The sequence below is a fragment of the Pituophis catenifer genome, unplaced genomic scaffold (assembly GCF_029215685.1).
Source record: "Pituophis catenifer annectens isolate HBS135680 unplaced genomic scaffold, rPitCat1.0.hap2 SCAF_1, whole genome shotgun sequence".
NCBI lineage: Eukaryota > Metazoa > Chordata > Lepidosauria > Squamata > Colubridae > Pituophis > Pituophis catenifer.
Window position 1 is genome coordinate 344,476,902 of NW_027256881.1, and position 22,059 is coordinate 344,498,960.

The 22,059-nt window shown below is 45.4% G+C and overlaps 1 protein-coding gene across 1 annotated transcript in view; it reads left to right on the forward strand.

The window, feature by feature from the left end:
- Positions 1 to 1,196: 1,196 nt before the first annotated feature.
- Positions 1,197 to 22,059, forward strand: part of HDGFL2 (HDGF like 2) — a 40,025-nt gene continuing 19,162 nt past the window's right edge. Inside the window, exons 1-5 of the mRNA XM_070944647.1 lie at positions 1,197 to 1,341; positions 14,560 to 14,636; positions 14,740 to 14,878; positions 15,426 to 15,626; positions 21,147 to 21,266. Coding sequence (XP_070800748.1) covers positions 1,270 to 1,341; positions 14,560 to 14,636; positions 14,740 to 14,878; positions 15,426 to 15,626; positions 21,147 to 21,266 — 609 coding nt within the window. The 5' untranslated portion in view covers positions 1,197 to 1,269. The remainder of the gene's footprint in view (positions 1,342 to 14,559; positions 14,637 to 14,739; positions 14,879 to 15,425; positions 15,627 to 21,146; positions 21,267 to 22,059) is intronic.

Sequence of the window (22,059 nt, forward strand, 5' to 3'; positions counted from 1 at the left end):
TTCCAGAGCCTTACTGGGCTTTGTTCTTCCTCTCCTTTGTCAGCTCCTGGGTAAATAAAGGAAAATGTCCTTTTCACAGCCCGGAGCAAGTTTGCTGTGGGTGTGGAGGCCACCAGGAGAAGCCATTATCAACTTTGCACCCTCGGGGTCCCTAAGCCACAAGCCAACTCTTGCTACAGACGTTGGCCAAGTCCAGATCACTCATGGGCCAGGATTGCTGGGAGGCTGGACTACACCTCTCATAATCCCCTGCCAGATTCAACCTAAGCAGTAGGGGAGTTTGGATTCACACTTCTTGAAGTAACCAGGTTGTGGAAGGCAAAGCCTACACACCCCACTTCGGACAGAAAAGGTAGACTTCTCAGACTGGCCTCCCTTGCAGGGGTGTTGTGCACAAGGGGCAGAAGATGCCTGCCCTCCTGCCTGCATGGGATACACCCCTTCCTTGGGGGTCAATCTTCGGCAGCCGCTCAGATAAAGGTAGTCCTCAACTTACGACCACAATTGGGCCCAGAATTTATGTTGCTAAGTGAGACGTTTGTTAAGAGAGCTTTGCCCCATTTTACGACTTTTGTTGTTAAGTGAATCAGTGCAATTGTTTAGTGACAGGGTTGTTAAGTGAATCTGGCTCCCCCAATTGACTTTGCTTATCAGAAGGTCACAAAAGGGGATCACGTGACCCCTGGACACGGTAACCGTCATGAGTCAGGCCGAATTTTGATCACGTGATCCAACGCGGCAGTCATTAAGCGTGAAAAATGGTCATGTCACTTTTTTCAGTGCCCTTGTAACTTCGAACGGTCACTAAACGAACTGTTGTAAGTCGGGGACCACCTGTAGAGTTTATTGCCAGTTGAAAAAGCTCCTTGCAAAAGCAGGGCTTCCAAGCATGTGCAGAGTTTCTCCCCACCCCAAGACGCCCCGCCCCCTCCGTGCCTCCTTAAGCCCCACCCTGCCGCTCTCCCCCGCCTCTTCTAGCCAATCCCGTCTTCGTTCCCCGCAGCTGCTCCCACCCACCCCTTTTCCTTCCCTCCGCGAGCTCCGATTGGTCGGCAGTCTGGGAGCGCGAGGCGCGCGTGCCGCCACCCCGCCGGCCAATCAGCCGCTCCGACCGGGCGGCGTCGGCGTCAAAACGACACCGGGGCGGACCAATGAGGCGCCGCCAAGCGCCTGTCCCGCCTTCCTTCCCCTACAGGCCGGCGGCCACGCCCCTCCCGGTTGCCTGGCGAAGCCTGAGGCCTGGCCGGGGCCTGCTCGCCCGTCGCCGCGATGCCGCACGGCTTCAAAGCCGGAGACTTGGTGTTCGCCAAGATGAAGGGCTACCCGCACTGGCCGGCCCGGGTGAGTGTGAAAGCCGCGAGGGGAGCGCGGGGAGGGAGGGAGGGGCGGGCGGGCGGGCGGGGGTGGCATGGGAAGAGCCGTCGCCTAGCAACCGCGCCCTCCCCCCTCCCTCGTGGCGGGGGGCGTCTCCCCTCGCCTCCCTCGGAGCGCGCCCCTCCACGTGACTCCTTCAAGGGGTGGGGGGGCAGCCCCCTCTGCTCCACGGGGAGGCTCATCCCGGGGGCTCTGACAAAAGTGGGGAGGGGGGAGCTTTGGGGGCTCTGCACCCCCTCCCTCCAAGTCTTTGCAAACGCCCCCCCAATCAGGAGGCTTGGCAGCAGGAGGGGATGAGTGGGGGTCGTCCCCCCGTCCCCCCCTCTCTTTGCAAACCTTTTCCCTTTGCAAATCTTTTTGCAAGCATTGTGCAAAATCTGCAGGCTGTTGCTGTAAATCCCCCTGCTTAGCATGCACGTTTCGTGCGGGGGTGCAACGGGGAAGGCGTGCAGATGCACCCCCACCGTCCTCTCGGCGTGCATCTCGGGTCGTGTTTTCGTGCAAGGATAGAAAAGAAAAAAAAAAAGAAGAAAAAGAGCCCCCCCGTGGGCGTGCATGCAGGTGCAGGATACGGTTGCTTGATCTTCTATGGCTGCAAGATACCTCTGCGACTTGTCCCTGCCATTGTGTGCACGTTTGTCTACTTTATAGGTGGTTTGCATATATGTATATATGTGTGTGTGTATATGTATGTGTGTGTGTGTGTGTTTGTATATGTATGCAAGTCTTACCATGAAAATCTACCCGTGAAAATCTACGAAAACATATATGTGTATGTGTATATATGTGTGTGTGTGTGTTTGTGTATGTATGCAAGTCTTGGCGTGAAAATCTATCCGTGAAAATCTACAAAAACATATGTGTATGTATGTGTGTATATATGTGTGTGTGTTTGTGTATGTATGCAAGTCTTGGCGTGAAAATCTACCCGTGAAAATCTACGAAAACATATATGTGTATGTATGTGTGTATATATGTGTGTGTGTGTTTGTGTATGTATGCAAGGCTTGGCCTGAAAATCTACCAGTGAAAATCTATGAAAACATATATGTGTATGTATCTGTATGTATGTATGTATATATATATGTATATATATATATGATGTATGTGTATATATGTATATGTATGTATGTGTTTAGATATAGATAGATATATATATATATAGAGAGAGAGAAGGGATGCGGTGGCTCAATGGCTGAGCTTGTCGATCGAAAGGTCGGCACTTCAGCGGTTCGAATCCCTGGTGCCGCGTAACGGGGTGAGCTCCCGTGACTTGTCCCAGCTTCTCCCAACCTAGCAGTTCGAAAGCAGGTAAAAAAATGCAAGTAGAGAAATAGGGACCACCTTTGGTGGGAAGGGAACAGCGTTCCGTGCGCCTTTGGCATTTAGTCGTGCCGGCCACATAACCACGGAGACGTCTTCAGACAGCGCTGGCTCTTCGGCTTTGAAACGGATATGAGTACCACTCCCTAGAGTTGGGAACGACTAGCACATTTGGGCGAGGGGAACCTTTACCTATAGAGAGAGAGAATTCTTTATATTTGTGAACAGGTAGTGGTTTATATGTGTGTACAGGGTTGCTAACTTATGAACTACAGTGACTCACTTAACAACTGAGGCAAGAAAGGTCGTAAAAGGTTGTTAAAACTCACTTAACAAATGTCTCACTTAACAACAGAAATTTTGGACTCGGTTGTCGTAAGTCAAGGACTACCTGTATGTGGGTGCATTAAAGCCAATTTGGTGTAGCGATTAAGATGTTGGCCTAGAAACCAGGAGACGGTGAGTTCTAGTTCTGGCTTAGGCATGAAAGGCAACTGGGTGACTTTGGACCAATCACCAGGAGACTGGGAGTTCTAGTCCTGCCTTAGTCACGAAAGTGACTGGGGAGATTTGAGCCAATCTTGACTTACCCACAAAGTAATAAAGCCAGGATTAGAATTGTAGACTATATACAGTATACTGTATAGACACACACACACAAAATATATACAGCATATGTGTATGTATATACAGAAAGAGCATATGTCTAGTTTAATGAAAAGGGACGATGGGTGACATGATAGCAGCATTCCAGTATTTGAGGGGCTGTCACAAAGAAGAAGGGGTCAAATTATTCTCCAAAGTACCAGAAGGCAGGACAAGAAAGAATGGATGGAAACTTAGGAAGGAGAGAGCCAACCGGGAATTAAGGTGAAACTTCCTCACAGAACAATTAATCAGTGGAACACCTTTCCACCAGAAGGTGTGAACGCTGGAAGTTTTAAAGAAGAGATTGTCTGAAATAGTGCCCAAATTGGAACGCATGTGTGCACCGGACCACCCGAAACCCGAAGAGCAGTTGGCCATGGCGAGCGTGCCCACAGAGAGGGCTATGCGTGCCACCTCTGGCACACCTGCCATAGGTTTGCCATCATGGGTATAGAGGTCCCCTTTCAACTGTGTTTTCTGGTCTTAGAATATATATGATGTCCAGCACTTAAAAATAGCTGCAGCTTCCTTCTGGCCCAAGCATCAGGCCAGTGTTGACCCTTACGAAATGTCAAGGGCTCCTGCTTGAACGTGGAAGAGTTACCTGCCTTTGTGTCCATGGGTGGCATAGTCCATGGTCTTGTTACCAAAGAATTGTTGACTTTCTCTTGCATTGCCCCCATGATTTAATCAGGAGGAGCTAGGCTTGAGAGTTTGGGGAACCTTGGCTCTTGTCAGTCTTCTGGCAGTTATTTAATTTAATTTAATTTAATTGATCGCATTTCTATGCCACCCAACTCCCTTTTGGGACTCTGGGCGGCTTACAGCAAAAATAATGCGAACAATGAACGTAGAAAAATTATTAAAAAAACATTTTAAAAACATTAAAAGCCCATGCACACCATTCATGGCCGGATCTCGCAAGATTGCAACAGCGAGATCAACGGCCCCAGGTCTTCACCGCTTTCCGGAAGACCAATAGGGTGGGGATAGTCCAGATCTCAGGGGGTAATTGGTTCCAGAGAGCTTAATGTGGATAAAAGAAAGGAATCATACAGAGTCAGATATATGGGCTCTGGAGGACCCTCTCTATTCACATTGTTATAGGGGGAAGACGTGCTTAGATACATGAACTTTGAGAGAACCTCTATTCACATTATTATAAGATAGAAAAGTGCTTGTTGGAAATTACATTAACTGTTAAACTTCATTAAGTGGTAATATATCTTCTGATGAGACCTAGATGTTGCGAAAGGACAGCCATATGGAAAAACATCTGAGTGACCTCACTGTGAATGACACAAAGACCTATATGTTACAAAGAGTTACTTAATCCAATAAATTTACCCAAGGACAGCAGTAACTCTCCCATTAACAACTACAAGCACTTAAGAAAAGTTGTGTGGCTAAGATAATTTTATAAACTAAAATTAATGGTTTAAGTAATTAGATGAACATATTATCCAATGTATGTAACCATATAGGGAAAATTGGATGTATGATCTCATGTTAACCATATTTGGAAAATGTATGATCTCACTGAATCCTGTGTCTTAGAAATGTATAAAACCAGTTGTATCAGAGTTCTCTCCTTGTTCAAAGCTTCAGGTACAAAACTGGCTCTGAACCTTGCGCAATAAAACTGTCTCTGGCTGACCCAGGAATGTTGTTTGGTCTCATCATTCCACAACAAGCTGGGGCAGCCACAGAGAAGGCCCTCCCCCATGGTCCCACCAGCCGGCATTGTTTAGCTGACGGGCCCCGGAGGAGACCAACTCTGTGGGATCTTACCGGTTGCTGGGAGCTATATCTGAATAACAGGAGTTGGAAGGGACCTTGGAGGACTTCTGGTCTGACCCCTGCTCAAGCAAGAGACTCTTTCCCATTCTGGACAAATGGATGCCCAATATCATCCCTGTTAAAGTGTCCTCCGTGCCAAAGAATGACACACAAGCTGTCTTAGCTCGTCTGTTCTTTTGCTGAAGAAAGCAAGAAGCCGTAAAAGGATTTTTAATTTTTTTTTTTATCCACTAGGCTTCTCTTGTTAGCCATCACTTGAAGTGTAAGAAGGAATTCCCTGTTTCTAATCAAGATTTTGTGCTTGGCTTTTATTTACGATTATCCCTGCTGTCACACTCCGTGAGATTTTCACGGGGGTGAGTTTACATGCACATACACTCTGTGTCTGCCCCCACTTCTCTTCCCAAAGTCTTAGGCCTGTGATGGCAAACCTGGCCTGGCCTCATTTTTCCCTTTTAAAATACAAATTTTAAATTGGTTTTAATTTATCGGGGTGTTTTAAATCGGTCTTCAGCCAAATTATTTAATTCGGTTTTATTCTGTTTTAATTTTTGTACTAATGTGTTTTTATCTTGTGGCTGTTCACCGCCCTGTGTCCTTCGGGAGTAGGGCGGTATACAAATCAAATAAAAGAAAAAGAAAGTTTCTGGTGCACATGCGCGCGCAATGATCAGCTGTCTTTCATGTGTAGGGCAGTACGAAAAACCGGTGTGTGCATCCACGCCGGCCAGCTGATTGTCGGCTGTGCATGCGAGCCAGAATCCGAATATTCAGCTTTTCCAGAGCGCAATCCCTTCGTTCGTGCGGCAGTGCCAAAAACTGGCCTGCGCATCCGTGCTAGAACACGGAGATTTGGCTTTTCCCGAACGTGGTCCCGACGACTGCACGCGTGTACGAGCGATGTTTACACATGACCTTTTCAACAGTTGGTGCCAAAAAGGTTCGCCATCACCGTCTTAGGCCATACAATCAATACAGTAATAAAAGCAATAAATAAATAAATTAGCATTCCTGTCCCTGAAATATTTATAGTTTTCTAAGCTTGAATACTTGCCATTTGATGGCAACCAGGCTTTAAGCAAGAAATAGCTGGCATTAGGAAAAATTTCTGTCGTCTTCTTGCACCCCCAGTTTTGTGTAAAGTTGGCCCTATAGGTTGGTGGTTATTTTAAGTTTGCTTATTTTAAATCCCCCACTCCTCCTCCTCCTAGCACTGATGATATTACCTAGTTGGGTAATGAAACGTCTGCAAGAAAACCACGAAGCCCAGAGAGCACCAACGATCCTACAGCGTTTTAATTATTTTTTTTTTAAATGTTTGTATAAGAAGTTGCATTGGGAATCATCTCCTCTTTTAAATTTAAATTTTAAACATAAATTTTAATCTGTTTAATTATGGGGTATTTTAAAATTCAGCCTAAATTATTTAATTCGTTTTAATTTATTTTAATTTTTTTTATTGAGTTTTAAACAGAGATATAAAGACAATACAAAAAATACAAAGACATTACAAAGACAAACGAGTTCCCACCACCAACCTACTCACACTATACATTACATATATGTTTTGATCATCATCAGAATATATATTGCTTTATAAGTTAATATATAAGTAATACATTGTCAATTCAAGTGTTTTAGATTAGAAATAATCTTGCATCTCCTCTTTATTTATTTATTTCCGATTTTAATTTTTCTACCCTATTTTCTTTCATCTATATTTGTACTGATTTTCTTTTCCAGCCATTGATACCACTGGTGCCACACAAGATAGAATTCACAAAGGATTACATAAATTTTGTATTTCTGTGTTTTATCTTCTGGCTGTTCACCGCCCTGAGTCCTTCGGGAGAAGGGCGGTATAGACATTTAATAAAATAAATAAATAAATAAATAAATAAAACAGCCTTAGGCTAGTATTCAGAATACAGAATAACACTTGCAAGGGGCCTTGGAGGTCTTCTAGTCTGACCCCTACTCAAATAGGAGACTCTTTTACCATTCTGGAGAAACGGTTGTTCCAATCTCTTCCGAACCTCCAGAAGCACTCACAACTTCAGGAGGCAAGTCGGTCCACTGATTAATTGAATGATTGATCGATACCATCAGTCCCTTTTTAAATTAAACCCATCTCCCCACACCTTGTAATCCACCCAGGACCGGTCCTTTGGGGGAGGTCGCTCCGCTTGCTGGCCTCTCTGGTTTGAGTGAGCAGCCTTGAAACATAACATTTTCCTTAGCCAGGCAGGGCTATTAACATAATGTTTTAAATTGGGGTATTTTAAATTTCTGGGATTTTAATTGGAGCCTAATTATTTAATGATTTTAAATTTTAATTGTTGTCGTGTTTTTTGTGTTTTTAAATAGGCTGTACACCGCCCTGAGTCCTTCGGGAGAAGGGCGGTATAGAAATAAAATTATTATATTATTATTATTAACAATTACTTCCAGGCTTTAATTGTCAAGCCATCCGCTCCACGCTTAATTAGCCTGCTAATCTTCCCGTCAAAGGCTCCCGTCTGCGGGCTAAATTTACTCGGAGGGTTTTACAGCATTTCCCTGAGTCCGAAGGAAGTGAACCGGATCTCAGTAGCGAGAAAAACAAGATTAATTCTTGGGAAATTTGGGGTCCTTTTTAGGATTTCTGCTCTGGAATCTCCTTGAAGATCTTTTGTCAGCTGGTGGTTGTTGTTAGTGGCGAAGTCGTGTCCGACCCATCGCGACCCCCATGGACCACGTTCCTCCAGGCCTTCCTGTCCTCTACCATCTTCTGGAGACCATTTGATCTCCTGCCGACTGCTTCAGTGACTCCATCCAGCCACCTCGTTCTCTGCGGTCCCCTTCTTCTTTTGCCCTCCGTCGTTCCCAGCGTTAGGCTCTTCTTCAGGGAGTCCTTCCTTCTCATTTGAGTATTTGAGTTTCCTCTTCAAGATCTGGCCTTCTAAAGAGCAGTCAGGGTTGATCTCCTCTAGGACCGACCGGTTGGATCGCCTTGCAGTCCAAGGGACTCGCAGGAGTCTTCTCCAAGTTCTCTGGATTCCCCCCCCCCCCCACTTTCCTCCTTTTTTTTTTGGAAAATAAGGACAATATTTGCTCTTCCCCAGCCACCTGGCACCACTTTTTCCAGGGGGTTTCAAGCGGTGGACCAGTGTTTCTCAACCTTGAGGTCTTGAAGATGGATGGACTTCAATTCCCAGAATCCATTCTCCCAGCAGTCAGCTTTGAGTTTGAATTGAAATTAACTTTCAGCTCTGGGAATTGATGTCCACCCATCTTCATGCCCTCAAGGTTGAGAAACACTGTGCTAGACAATCAGCTCTTTTCTTCCCTACAGGTAGTTCTCGATTTACGACCACAACGGAAGCCCAACCATTCTGTTGTTTAAGGGAGACGTTTGTTCAATGGATTTTGCTCCGTTTTACGAACTTTCTCACCACCGTTGTTCAGTTGTGAATCACTTGCGGTTAGTAACCTGGTTGTTGAGTGAATCTGGTTTCCCCATGGTCGGAAGGTCGCAAAAACATGACCCCCGGGACATTGCAAACGGTCATAAAGAGGAACCAGTTGCCAAGAATCCGAATTTTGATGGGATTCTTCAAAGGTCGCAACTGTGAAAAATGTAATGTATTTTTCGGACTATAAAACACACCAAGATTTCGAAGAGGAAAACAAGTAAGAAAATAGTTTTTGGCCTCCGCGCGTCCGGTTTTTGCCCTCCCCGGCCCCCAGGAGCACTCTGCAGGCCTCTCAAGCCTTCTGTGCATCCTGTTTTTGCGAAAAATGGCCCTGTTTTTGGCAAAAACGGGATGCACAGGGTGTTTGTTTTATTGTTTGTTTTATTAGATTTATATACCGCCCTACTCCCGAAGGACTCAGGGCGGTGAACAGGCACAAAATAAAATACATAGATACAAAAGTTAAAAAACATAATTAAAACCAGATTAAATAATTTAGCCCAAGACAATTAAAAATCCCAATAATTTAAAACAGATTAAAATTTCGATTTAAAAGAATTTTAAAACGGGAGAAAATTAGGCCAGGCCGGCTTGCTGGAATAGGAGAGTCTTAAGAGCACGGCGGAAAGTGCGCAGATCCGGGATCCTCCGTATCTCTGGGGGGAGCTCGTTCCAGATAGTGGGTGCCCCCACAGAGAATGCCCTCCCCCTGGGGGCCGCCAGTCGACATTGTTTGGCTGACGGCACCCGGAGGAGCCCCTCTCTATGAGAGCATACTGGCCGGTGGGAGGCTGCTTGTGGTAGTAGGCGGTCCCGTGGGGTTTCGGGAGGCCAAAAATGGCTGTATTCGGTGTATAAGACGCACCAACACTTCCACCCTCTTTTAGAGGAGAAAAAACTGCGTCTTATACCCCAAAAAGTACGGTAAGTCACATTTCTCAGTTCCGTTGTAACTTTGAACAGTTGTAAATTCTGTTGTAAACTGTTGTAAATTGAGGACAATCTGACATCCTACACTGCAAAGTCTAAAAAGATCAACCTTGATTTTTTTCTTTAGCTCTCCTAACCAAACCTCTTCGCTCAGTTTGAGTTTTCCGTTCATGATATCAGCTTCCTCTTCGTGTTGCTCTTTTTGTGTAGGGATTCTTAGCATTTCTGATCTTGACTCAGTTCTTATAAAGACATATTCCTCTCCCACCCCCAGCTTTCTCTCCCCTTTTTGCCCCTTCGCAGGACCTCCTTGCAATGTGTACTTTAGGTAATCTTCTTTAGAAATAACAACACCTGTCCAGAGTGTCTTATTTCTATCAACTTTTCTTGCTGTGGATTTATTTCGGGGATGTTTAAGGCTGCCCAAAATTAGACTCCGACAAAGGAAAATATGTGTATCTCAGAGGTGAAACGAGGGTCCCTTGGTGCCTTCTGAGCTCGGTTGACTTCTAGCACGGTGGTCACCAACTGGTGGTCCGTGAGAAAATTTTGGTGGTCCGCAGAAAAATTATTTGCATTTTTTTATATTGCACTAAATCAGGGGTGCTCAAACTACGGCCGCTGGGACTGATATGGGCAATGAACGTTTGTGTTGCTGCAGAGAGTCTCCCCCTTCGGTGTCTTTTTGTGTGGGTCGGAGGGGGGCAGAAATTCCGACTTGGGGTCTGCTTCAGCCTCCTGGTGGGGGGCTTTGGGCAAAGGCTGGAGGGAAGAGCCGCTGGTGGCGAAGAGCAAGAGGACCTTGTTCCAGTGGGACTGAATCATGGCCTGGAACTGGCTGACCATCTCAGTCCACTGAACCTCCAGATGCCAGTACCTGGCCTTGCACTCCTGCAGGTCTGCTTGGAAAGCCTATGTTCCTAGTCCTCAGTGAGGTGCTTCTGTTGAGCCTCCTTCCCGGTCAGATCCAATTTGAACTGAACTCTTTTGCCAACTCTTTCTCGTGGTGGCTGCTTAGCTCCAACAACTGCTTCCTGTTGGGCCCTAAGGAGCCCAGGCGGGCAGGCGAGGAGTGGCTGGGAGGGGAGGGGCAAGTAGAGGCCGGCGAGGCACCCCTCGACGCGAGTGACATCGAGTTGGCCACGCCCACTCAGTCACATGACCACCTAACCACGCCCACCCAGCCAGTCATTAGGCAGATCATATTAGTTAGTGGTCCATAGGATTTAAAATTATGAATTTGGTGGTCCCTGAGCTCCGAAAGGTTGGTAACCCCTGTTCTATCAGACGTTTCATTATCCAAAACTTGGTAAGGTGACGATAACAATATGATAGGTGGCATGGATGATGTTACCTAGTTGGGTAATGAAACGTCCGCCAGAAAACCACTACGCTCAGAGAGGACCAAGGGCTTGCTCTACAGCTAGTCCTCGACTTACAACAGTTCATTTAGTGACCATTCAAAGGTAGAACAGCACTGACAAAAGAAAAGGGACTTATGGCCATTTTTCATAGTTATATGACCTTTGTAGCATGTAGCATCAGACGCTTGGCAACTGCCTCATACTTATGACCGTTGCCGTGTCCCAAGGTCACGTGATCCCCTTTTGCGACCTTCTGACGAGCCAAGTCAATGGGGGAAGCCAGATTCACTTAACGACCAGGTTACTCACTTGTCAACTGCAGTGCTTCACTTAACAATTGTGGCAAGAAAATGAGGCAACGCTCACTCAACCAATTTCTCACTGAACAACAGGCGTTTTGGGCTCAATTGTGGTCGTACGTCGAGGACTACCTGTATAGACTTAGAACAGCTTACCCCTTTTTGGTTATCATTGCTGTGAATTTATTTAAAAGGTCTTTTTTGAGAGTGGGTTCCCCCCCTCTTTTTTTTTCTTTTTTCTTTTTGTAATTCAAGATATTTTTGGGGCTTTGTTCAATTCTGACCTCCCTTAAAATCAAGAACTCTGGCATTACAGTGTTGGGAGGGTTTTTAAACCACAGGCCCGATTTGTCAGTTGTGACTGACAATCTTGAGTTGTTGGTTTTTTTTGGACAGCTCTGTCTGATGGGTGAACCCAGGATGGTGACAGCTCCCTTCAGTCAAAAATTCTGAGCGATTTCCGAAACACAGCCATGCACATTTTAGGCAATGCCCCGGTCTTCAAATTTGAAACTTTTCCAGCTTTCTATTCCATATGTATATGTGTGTGTGTGTGTGAGAGAGAGAGAAAGAGAGAGAGAGGGATGCGGTGGCTCAGTGGCTAAGACGCTGAGCTTGTCGATCGAATGGTTGGCAGTTTAGCGGTTCGAATCTCTGGTGCCGCGTAACGGGGTGAGCTCCCGTTACTTGTCCCAGCTTCTGCCAACCTAGCAGTTTGAAAGCAGGTAAAAAATGCAAGTAGAAAAATAGGGACCACCTTTGGTGGGAAGGGAACAGCGTTCCGTGCGCCTTTGGCGTTAAGTCATACCGGCCATATGACCACGGAGACGTCTTCGGACAGCGCTGGCTCTTCGGCTTTGAAACGGAGATGAGTACTGCCCCCTAGAGTCAGGAACGACTAGCACATAATGTGCGAGGGAAACCTTTACCTTTTATGGTATCTCGATTCGCTGTTTTTCTTCAAAGAACTTCCTGGGGAATTGGAAAGCATCGTCCTGTTCCCACATTTGATAATTCCTTGCATAAACCAAACAGTGAAACAGGAGCTACAGAACTCTTTGTATTCCTGCCCTGACACGCCTGTTCTTTAATCTGTGCATCCTGTAAAAAAAACATATTTCGGTATTAGCGATTCCAGTCTGGAGAATTGTATGTGCTTGTTTGTATAACTGGATATCGGAACCGTTGTCGGACGTGACTCATCCGGAAGGTGGTTTATTTCTAAGACAGAGTTCCCCAACTTTTTCCGGGGTTGGCGGCCCGGAGTGAGGGGAGGGGGGGAAGAGGAGATGGTTGTGTGGGAGGGGTAGGCGTGTACGTGAGCACCTGTTGTGCGAGTGGGGCCGAGAACACCCACGATGCTCATGTGAATGGGACTGTGTGTGCACCAGTTGCCCACTCACTCGACTCAGTTGTGAATAGGTCATGGACCGGTAGTGGGCTGTGGCCCACAGGTTGGGGACTCCTGTTTGAAGGCCAAATTCTGCTCAGTTCTGGGCACCCTATTTTAACAGGAATCTCTCTCTCTTTCTCTCTCTCTCTCATATCTATCTGTCTATCAGTCATCTATGTCTGTTTGTCTCTATCAGTTATCATATCTATCTGTCATCTATATTTGTCATCTATATCTATTATCTATCATCTATTTATCTACTTACTATCTATATTTGTCATTTATATCTATTATCTATCTATATTTGTCATCTATATCTATTATCTATTTATCTATCTATTATCTATCATCTGTATTTGTCATCTATATATTATCTTTATCATCTATCTATATTTGTCATTTATATCTATTTTCTATATTTGTCATCTATATCTATTATCTATTTATCTATTATCTATCATCTGTATTTGTCATCTATATATTATCTTTATCATCTATCTATATTTGTCATTTATATCTATTTATATTTGTCATCTATATCTATTATCTATTTATCTGTTATCTATCATCTGTATTTGTCATCTATATCTATATTATCTATCATCTATCTATATTTGTCATCTATATTATCTATTTGTCTCTATTTGTTATCTATATTATCTATTTATCTATGTATATCTATCTATCATCTATTTGTCATCTATGTATATCTATCTATCTTTATCTATCTATCTATCTTTATCTAGCTCCTATCTATCTATCTATCTTTGTCATCTATATCTATCTATCCATTATCTATCTATTTATCTATGTTTTATGATTGTAAGCCAGTGATAAGATGGATGTCCAATGAATTTTATTAAAAAAAACCTCTATACCGGTAGTTGTCAACTTACGACCACAATTGAGCCCAAAATTTCTCTCCCTAAGTGAGACAGTTGTTCAGTGAACCTTGCCCCGTTTTACGACCTTTCTTAACACAGTTAAGTGAATCGCTGCCGTTGTTAAATTAGTAACACAGTTGTTAAAATGAATCTGGCGGAATTCCCTCTTGATTTTTGCTTGTCAGAAGGTCGCAAAAGGGGATGACGTGACCCCGGGATACTGCAACCGTCGTAAGTATGAGTCAGTTGCCAATTTTGGTCGTGTGACCATGGGGAGGCTGCAATGGTCATAAGTGTGAAAAACGGTCCTAAGTCACTCTTTTTTTCAGCGCCGTTGTAATTTTGAATGGTCACTAAATGAACTGCTGTAAGTCGAGGACTACCTGTATTTATTTTGACAATCAGATGGGTGTGCAAGACAAATGGCTGTCCAGTCTTTTCTTAAAAACCTCCAGTGCTGGAGCATTCACAACTTCTGGTGGCAAGGAGTTCCACTGATTAATTGTTCTCATTGTCAGGAAATTTCTCCCTAGTTCCAGGTTGCTTCTCTCGTTGAGTTTCCACCCGTTGCTTCTTGTCCTGCCCTCAGGTGCTTTGGAGAATAAGCTGACCCCCCACTCTTCTTTGGGGCAGACCCTCAAATACTGGAATACTGCTCTCCTGTCACCCCAGGTCCTTCTTTTCACGAGACTTGACATAACCAATTCCTGCAATTTTCTTCATATGTTTTAGATTCCAAATCATCTTTGTGGCTCCTCCCTGAACTCTTTGCAGTATCTCAACATCTCTTTTATATGATGGCGACCATAACTGGATGCCATATTCGAAGTGTGGCCTTGCTTGTCAGAAGCCAGCTAAGAAGGTCACACCGCTTAGCATCAGAGTTTCCGGTCCCAATTATGGTTGTTAAGCAAGGACTACCCGCATAGTGTCCACTTCCCTTTTCAGCTCTCAGGCAGATACAGAACCTGTGTGATTCTTGGGTGACACCATAAACCATGGTGCTGGGTTGCTTCCTGCTTGAATATGGCCGGTTTTTCATTCGTTCATTTCCAGTTTTTATTGACTTTGTCTCCCTCTTCTTTCCAGATTGACGACATCATTGATGGGGCCGTGAAGCCTCCCCCCAACAAGTACCCCATATTCTTTTTCGGAACCCACGAGACGTAAGTGCCAGCTTTGGGAGGTTCTGCGAGTGAGTCAGAGGCATAAACTGTTCCATTACCGTCCCTTTCGCTCCAAACCCTTCCATTTCTCGTTTGCTCTCAGGGCGTTTTTGGGCCCCAAGGACCTCTTCCCTTATGAGAAGTACAAGGACAAATACGGGAAGCCCAACAAACGGAAAGGCTTCAATGAAGGATTGTGGGAAATCCAGAACAACCCTCACGCCAGCTACAGCGCACCACCGGTGAGTCTGACGTGACACGTTTAGTTGCGCATCTGTTTTTGCGGTAGAGGTGGATCTCTATAGCAAAGGGCTGAACTGTGGGACATTCTGGCTGGGGAATTCTGGGAGTTGAAGCCCACTTTCTAGCTGGGGAGTTCTGGGAATTGAAGCCCATTTCATGACTTGGGAATTCTGGGGGTCGAAGCCACTTCCTAGCCGGGGAATTCTGGGAGTTGAAGTCCAAACATCCCAGCTACAGAATTCTGGGGATTGAAGGCCCCTTCCTAGCTGGGGAATTCCGGGAGTTGAAGGTCACATATGCTGGTTGGGGAATTCTGAAAATCCACAGATGCTGGTTGAGGAATTCTGGGAGTTAAACGTCCGCACACCTTGAAGTTGCCAAGTTTGAAAAACATTGCACAAGACTTCCAGCTGCGGTCCTGAATCCGCTTCTCATTTGCCAGGATCTTGACTCTGAATTCCTCAATCGGGTCCTATCCAGAGGCCTCCCAACTTTTCCAGTCACTACTCTCCTTTTGTCCCTTTCTCTCCTTCCTTACCCTTATAGCCACTGAGCTCCTCCGACAGCGAAGTTGGCGACATTGATCCTGTCGGAGGGGGAGGAGGCAGCGACGTTCCCGGGGAGGAAGACTTGACCCCAACCGCAGGTGTCGGCGCAGCCGGGATGACTGTGGAGAAGGCAGAGAGCGAAGAGTCGGACAAAGGAAGCGATCACAGCAGCATGAAAAGGAAATCGTTAGCCACAAAAGTGAGCAGTTTCCGGATGGTGCCGATTGGAAGCAGCAGCACCAGATGGTTCTTGACCCCAGGCCAAGCCTGAATTATGGTTGAGCACTTGGGAGCTTAGTCAGGTCTGAATGGGGGTGAACTAGAGCTTCATCCCAGCAAGACAAAGAACAGGTAGTCCTCGACTTACAACCATTAGAAATGGTGCTGAAAAAAAAGAGATTTATAGCCAGTCCTCGCACTTATGACTGTCGCGGCGCACCCGCAGTCATGTGATCAAAATCTGGCGTCCCTGATGGGTCATATGATTGCTGTTGGCAACTTGCCCAGCCAGCTTCAAACAAATAAAGTCAATGGGGGGGAGGGGGGGAACTGGATTTGTTTAGCAACCGTGTGTTTCGTTTAACAACCGCAGCAAAAAGGTCATCAAATTGCGAGTGACTCCCTTAACAGCCGCATGGCTTAGCGATGCCAATTGCGGTCGTAAGTTGAGGACTACTTGTAGCTCTGTGTATTAAAACCTTCTCAGTTCAGGGAAAGTCCATTTTGAGTTCTGGAGGGAGGGGCCACGCTTCCCCAAGCAGAGTCATTTCAGAATTTGGGGTGGGGTGGGGTGGACTTGTATTAGGCCTTTGCTCATCACCCTCCTGGAACCCGGCATCTTGCTTGCCATCCTTCGCGCCTTGGGTCATCTCTTGGATAGACTACTGTAATGCAGCCAACATGGGACGGCCCTTGAAGACCAGCTGCAAGCTTCAGCTGCTCCAGGAGGTCGGGCTTAGGCAATTATAGCTGCCGGTTGGTTCACCCATGTACCGAATTTTTCGGACTATAAGACGCATTTTTTTTGTCTCCCAAAAGGGGGTGAAAATGTCTGTGCATCTTACCAAATGTTACCAAAGCTCTGCCCACCCACCGGCCATTTTTTGGCCTTCACACGCTCCGTTTTTGGGCCTATTTTCAGCCTTTTTCAGGCCTTTTTTCAGCTCATTTTTGAGGCTTTTTTTTTTGGCCAGTTTTTGAGGCTTTTTTTGTCTCGTTTTTAAGGCTTTTTTCAGCCCTTTTTGAGACTTTTTTTGGCCAGTTTTTTTCGGCTTTTTTGGCTCGTTTTTAAGGCTTTTTTCGGCCCTTTTTGAGGCTTTTTTTGGCCTGTTTTTGAGGCTTTTTTCAGCCTGTTTTTGAGGTTTTTTCAGCCTGTTTTTGAGGCTTTTTTCGGCCAGTTTTTGAGGCTTTTTTCAGCCTGTTTTTTTCCCCCAAAAAAACGGGCCGAAAAAAGCCTCGAAAATGGGCTGAAAAAAGGCCCGAAAAAAGGGAGACCAAAAACTTTTTTTTTTGTTTTCCTCTTCTAAATTTAGGTGCGTCTTATAGTCCAAAAAATGCAGTAATTCTTATTGTTATTTGCTTTGTTTGTCAAACAAAAATTACGAATTCAAAGGAGCAAGGTGCAATAAACAAAGGAGAATATTTGTAGCTCTGGGTTGACATGAGGAGTCCTCGGTGCTCTCTGAGCTTGCTTGTTTTCTTGCAGACTTCTCATGACCCAACTAGGTACCATCATCAGTGCTAAGTGAGAAGTGCTGTTTGCTATCAGTTTATATTCTGGCACGTTGCCTGTCTGTGTGGGTGAGGGCAGTCTTGGAGATTCTTTGGTGGGGCTGTTTATTGATGGCTCTTTGGCAGTTTCTTGATTGGGAGTATCACTTACTTGATTGTAAATTGACCTTGGAGTTGATCTGTGCTGATCTGGGTGCCGATTGAGGGCGGAGAGACGCTGGAGTCCTTGTGTTCCTTTTTGGACTGGTCGATTGTCTCTCTTGCATAGTCTGTAGATGTCGTTAATGTCTATGTGTCTGTTGATGGCCTGATTTGTCAGAGTGCCAGGCTTCTAGAAATCCCCTGGCAATTTTTGGACTTGGCCTGGTCTAGGATAGTCACGTTTTCCCAATCAAAACTGTGGTTAAATCTGTTTTACCAGCTGTGATATTAAAATAATTTTCATCATGTCTTCTGCCTGGCGTTCCTGGATGATGATGATGATGATGATTTCAACCAGGGTGGATTTGATTTAAATCGAGTTGATTTAAATCACAATTTAAATCATGATTTAAATTACTAGTAAAAAGGCTTGATTTAAATCAACTCGATTTAAATCATAATTTTTAAAGAGCCACTGTCATCTCTGCTACTCCTTTGACCCACTGTTGACTCACTGATAGTCCCAGGGTTGCAGAATATACAGCCTCCTGCTACATAACTAAGCTCCATTTCATGCTGAATAAACTAAATTATTTATGTATCTTAAATAGAAAACTATCTTAGGATAGATTTTTACCCCAAAAGTTTTTTATTAAAATAAATTTGATAAAAATCAAAAAAATCCGATTTAAATCAAAAAAATCCGATTTTTTTGATTTTTTTTTAAAAAATCATTGATTTTTATCCACCCTGATTTCAACTTGTATGCCGCCTTTCTCCGAAGACTCAAGGCGGCTTACAATGCATTTAAAAACCATACATAAAACATTAAAAGTTAAACCATTAAAAACAATTAAAACCCATTCATGGCCGGATCTCGCCAAATCGCAACAGCGAGATCAACGGCCCCAGGCCTGCCGGAAGAGCCAAGTCTTCACCGCTTTTCGGAAGGCCAATAGGGTGGGGACCCTGAAGAGACCAACTCTGTGGGATCTTACCCGTCGCTGGGAGCTATGTGGCAGAAGGCGGTCTCGAAGATACCCTGGCCCTGAGCCATGTAGGGCTTTAAAGGTAATAACCAACACCTTGAATTGTGACCGGAGACCAATCGGGAGCCAGTGCAGCTCGCGGAGAATTGGTGTAATGTGGGTGTACCTAGGTGCACCCACGACAGCTCGCGCGGCTGCGTTCTGGACCAACTGTAGTCTCCGAACACTTTTCAAGGGTAGCCCCATGTAGAGCCCGTTGCAATAATCTAACCATGATGCCTTCTGCCAGCCTTCTGCCTGTTTGGCCTACATCAGAGCTCTTCAAACTTGGCAACTTTAGGACTTGAGGACTTCAAATCCCAGAATTCTGGGAGTTGAAGTCCACAAGTCTTAAAAGTTGCCCTTTTGAAGACCCCTGGCCTACATAGTGGTTGTGGCTAGTTTTATATTGTACGTTGTAAATGACTCCTGGTATTTTTTTCTTCTTCTTCTGGGGTTGCTTAAGATGTTTTGGAGGGCTTTAGTTGGCTAGTGTGCTACGCTGATGTTGTGGCTCCGTTACCAGAGCCTGTGTCATCGCCAGGAGAGGACTCCGAGAGTGAAGGGGAGGAGTTGGCAAGGCCTCCCTCTCCAGGACCCTCCTCTCTGGAAAGGCCTTCGGTGTCCACCAAAGGGCAAGAGATAGGGCCGGGGCCAAGCATGTCCACGCAGCCACAGATGGACAGTGATGAGGGTAATGAGTCTTGGCTGGACCCACGCCAGCGTCGCAGAGATAAGCGCGTGCAACAGAGGAAAGGGCATGCCCGAGATTAGGCTGAGTCACTGGACCACACCCCACAGGATATAAAAGGGAGCGTGGTGGCCAGTCAAACCTTGTGACGAACAAAGCTGAAAGCTTCCATGCCATTCTGCATTGCCGGACTTTTGCTTTAAGACTTTGCTGGATTATCTCTGGACTTGATTAATTCCGTAATTATTGAGCTGCTTTCCTTTGATGTATCAGAAGTGGGAAGAAGTTATCTCTCCTCTTTGTAAATAATAAACTCTTGGCAGGCAGCCACTAGGTTGTTGCCAAGTTCCGTTATCATAAGGAAAAGGATTTTGCCGGCTGGTTTGGTCTTTAACTCCTGAACGTCTGTTGGTGGGTGTGCATGGGGTTGGGGACAGAACAGCTGATTCCCTGTGGTCGTGGTAGCGTATTTGTGGGATATTATTTTACAGATATGTACAGATATTTACAGAATAACAGAGTTAGATGGGACCTTGTAGGTCATCTAGTCCAACCCCTCACCCAAGCAGGAGACCCTACACCATTTCGGACCGATGGCAGTCCAACCTCTTCTTGAAAGCCTCCAGTGATGAAGCTCCCACGACTTCTGAAGGCAACTTCTGTTCCATGGGTTGATTGTTCTCACTGTGAGAAAATTCCTCCTTATTTCCAGGTTGAATCTCTCCTCGATCAGTTTCCATCTATTATTCCTTGTCTGGCCTTCGGGTGCCTTGGAAAATAGCTTGACATATGAACGGTTGCTGGAATTGGGTCTGTCTAGTTTAATGAAAAGAAGGACTAGGGTTGACATGATAGCAGTCTTGTAAGGAGCCTTGGTGCAGTGGACTAAGTGCTGTTAAAGTAGTATTTAGCTGCCAGCTGCCTGCAATTACTGCGAGTTCAAATCTCACCAGGCTCAGGGTTGACTCAGCCTTCCATCCTTTCGAGGTAGGTAAAATGAGGACCGGATTGTGGGGGCAATAAGCTGACTTTGTATAAAAAAGAACACCGCTTGGGGTGGGGGAAAGCCCTACTAAGCAGGTATATACAAGAGTATGAAGGCTATTGCTTAAAAGCATTGTAAGCCGCCCTGAGTCTCATATAAATTGAACTAATAAATAAATTTCTGGGGGGGTTGCTACAAAGAAAAGGGGGGGTCAAATTATTCTCCAAAGCACCTGAAGCAGGAGAAGAAGCAATGGATGGAAACTAATCAAGGAGAGAAGCAACCTAGAACTAAGGAGAAATTTCCTGACTGTGAGAACAATTAATCAGTGGAACAGCTTGCCACCAGAAGTTATAAATGCTCCAACACTGGAGGTTTTTAAGAAGAGATTGGATAAACATTTGTCTAGGGTTTCCTGCCTAAGCAGGGGGTTGGACTAGAAGACCTCCAGGGCTCCTTCTCACTCTATTATTCTATTCTAAGTCAAGCCTCCCCAGTTGCCGAATGCCCTTTTCTGGAATACATTTCCCTGGGGATTGGCTCAGCCCCAGGGATCCCGAGTTTTCCAAAACACCAGCCTCTCTGCTTTGGGGCTTTGCAATGCCTTTTTGATTCTCCCGCAGTGGGAATATTTGCTTGGGATCGTCCCCAGGGGTGTCCAGGGGGGGATTTTAATTATGTATTTCTGACGCACTTCGTCTCCACCCGCTTCCTGCACGGAGTTAAGTACGCAACGTAGAATCAATCGTGATTTGACTGGTATGTATAGCGGGTGAAATGCTCCCAGTTCGGTAGCGATGGAGGCGGGTGGTTCAGAGAACTGGTAGCAAAAATCCCTGCCCCCCTCCCACCCATGCCCAGCTGAGCCGCACAATCATCAGAGGCTTTTTAAAAAACTTTTAAAAGCATTTTTTCTACAACCTCTTCGGCCGAAAAAATGCTTTTAAAAGTTAAAAAAAATTTTTTTAAATTTTTTTAAAAAATTGGCCATGCCCACCCAGTCACATTACCCCCCCTCCACCAAGCCACGCCCACAGAACCGGTAGTAACCAATTTTAGATTTCACCACTGAAATAAAGGAAATCAATAAATTAGGCCATCTCGGATGCACCGTCTGATTTTGTTCCCTCGCTCCTGTTCTAGATGCCGGTAGCGAAACGACCCAGGAAATCTTCGAGTGACCTTGAGCAAGCCAGCGGCTCTCCTTCGGAGGAGGAGGAGAACTCGGAAAGCTCTTCTGAATCGGAGAAGTACAGTGACCAGGTAGGGTTTGTGTGGGTAGAGCCTTCGCTTGTGACCCGTGGAGTTATTTTAGGGAAGGTGAAGCAGTAGCAAGGGCACTTAGATACTTACACCCCTTCATAGCACTTCACAGCCGTCTCTAAGGGGTTTACAGAGTCAGCCTCTTGCCCCCCCAACAATCTGGGTCCTTGTTTGACTGGCCTCTAAAAAGGATGGAGGGCTGAGTCAAGCTTGAGCCCGTCAGGATCGAACTCCTGGCAGTGATCCGAGTTTGCCTGCAATACTGCACTCTAACCACTGCCGGGGGGGGGGGGGGGGGGGGGGGAGAGGGGAGGATATATATTTTAGATGGTGTGTGTGTGTGTGTGTGTGTGTGTAGAGAGACAGACAGAGAAGATAGATATTGTAGATAGATGATAGATAAACGTAGATAAAAGATGGATGGATGATAGATGGAAGATATATGATAGATAAATGATGGATGGATGGATGGATGGATGAATGATAGATATAGATGATGGATGGATGGATGGATGGATGATAGATGATGGATGGATGGATGGATGGAAGATAGTTGATAGATAAATGATGGATGGATGTTAGATATAGGTGATGGATGGATGGATGGAAGATAGATGGATGGATGATAGATGATGGATGGATGGAAGATAGATGGAAGATAGATGATAGATAAATGATGGATGGATGGATGGATGGATGATAGATATAGGTGACGGATGGATGGAAGATAGATGGATGATAGATAAATGATAGATTGATGGATGATAGATGATGGATGGATGGATGGATGGAT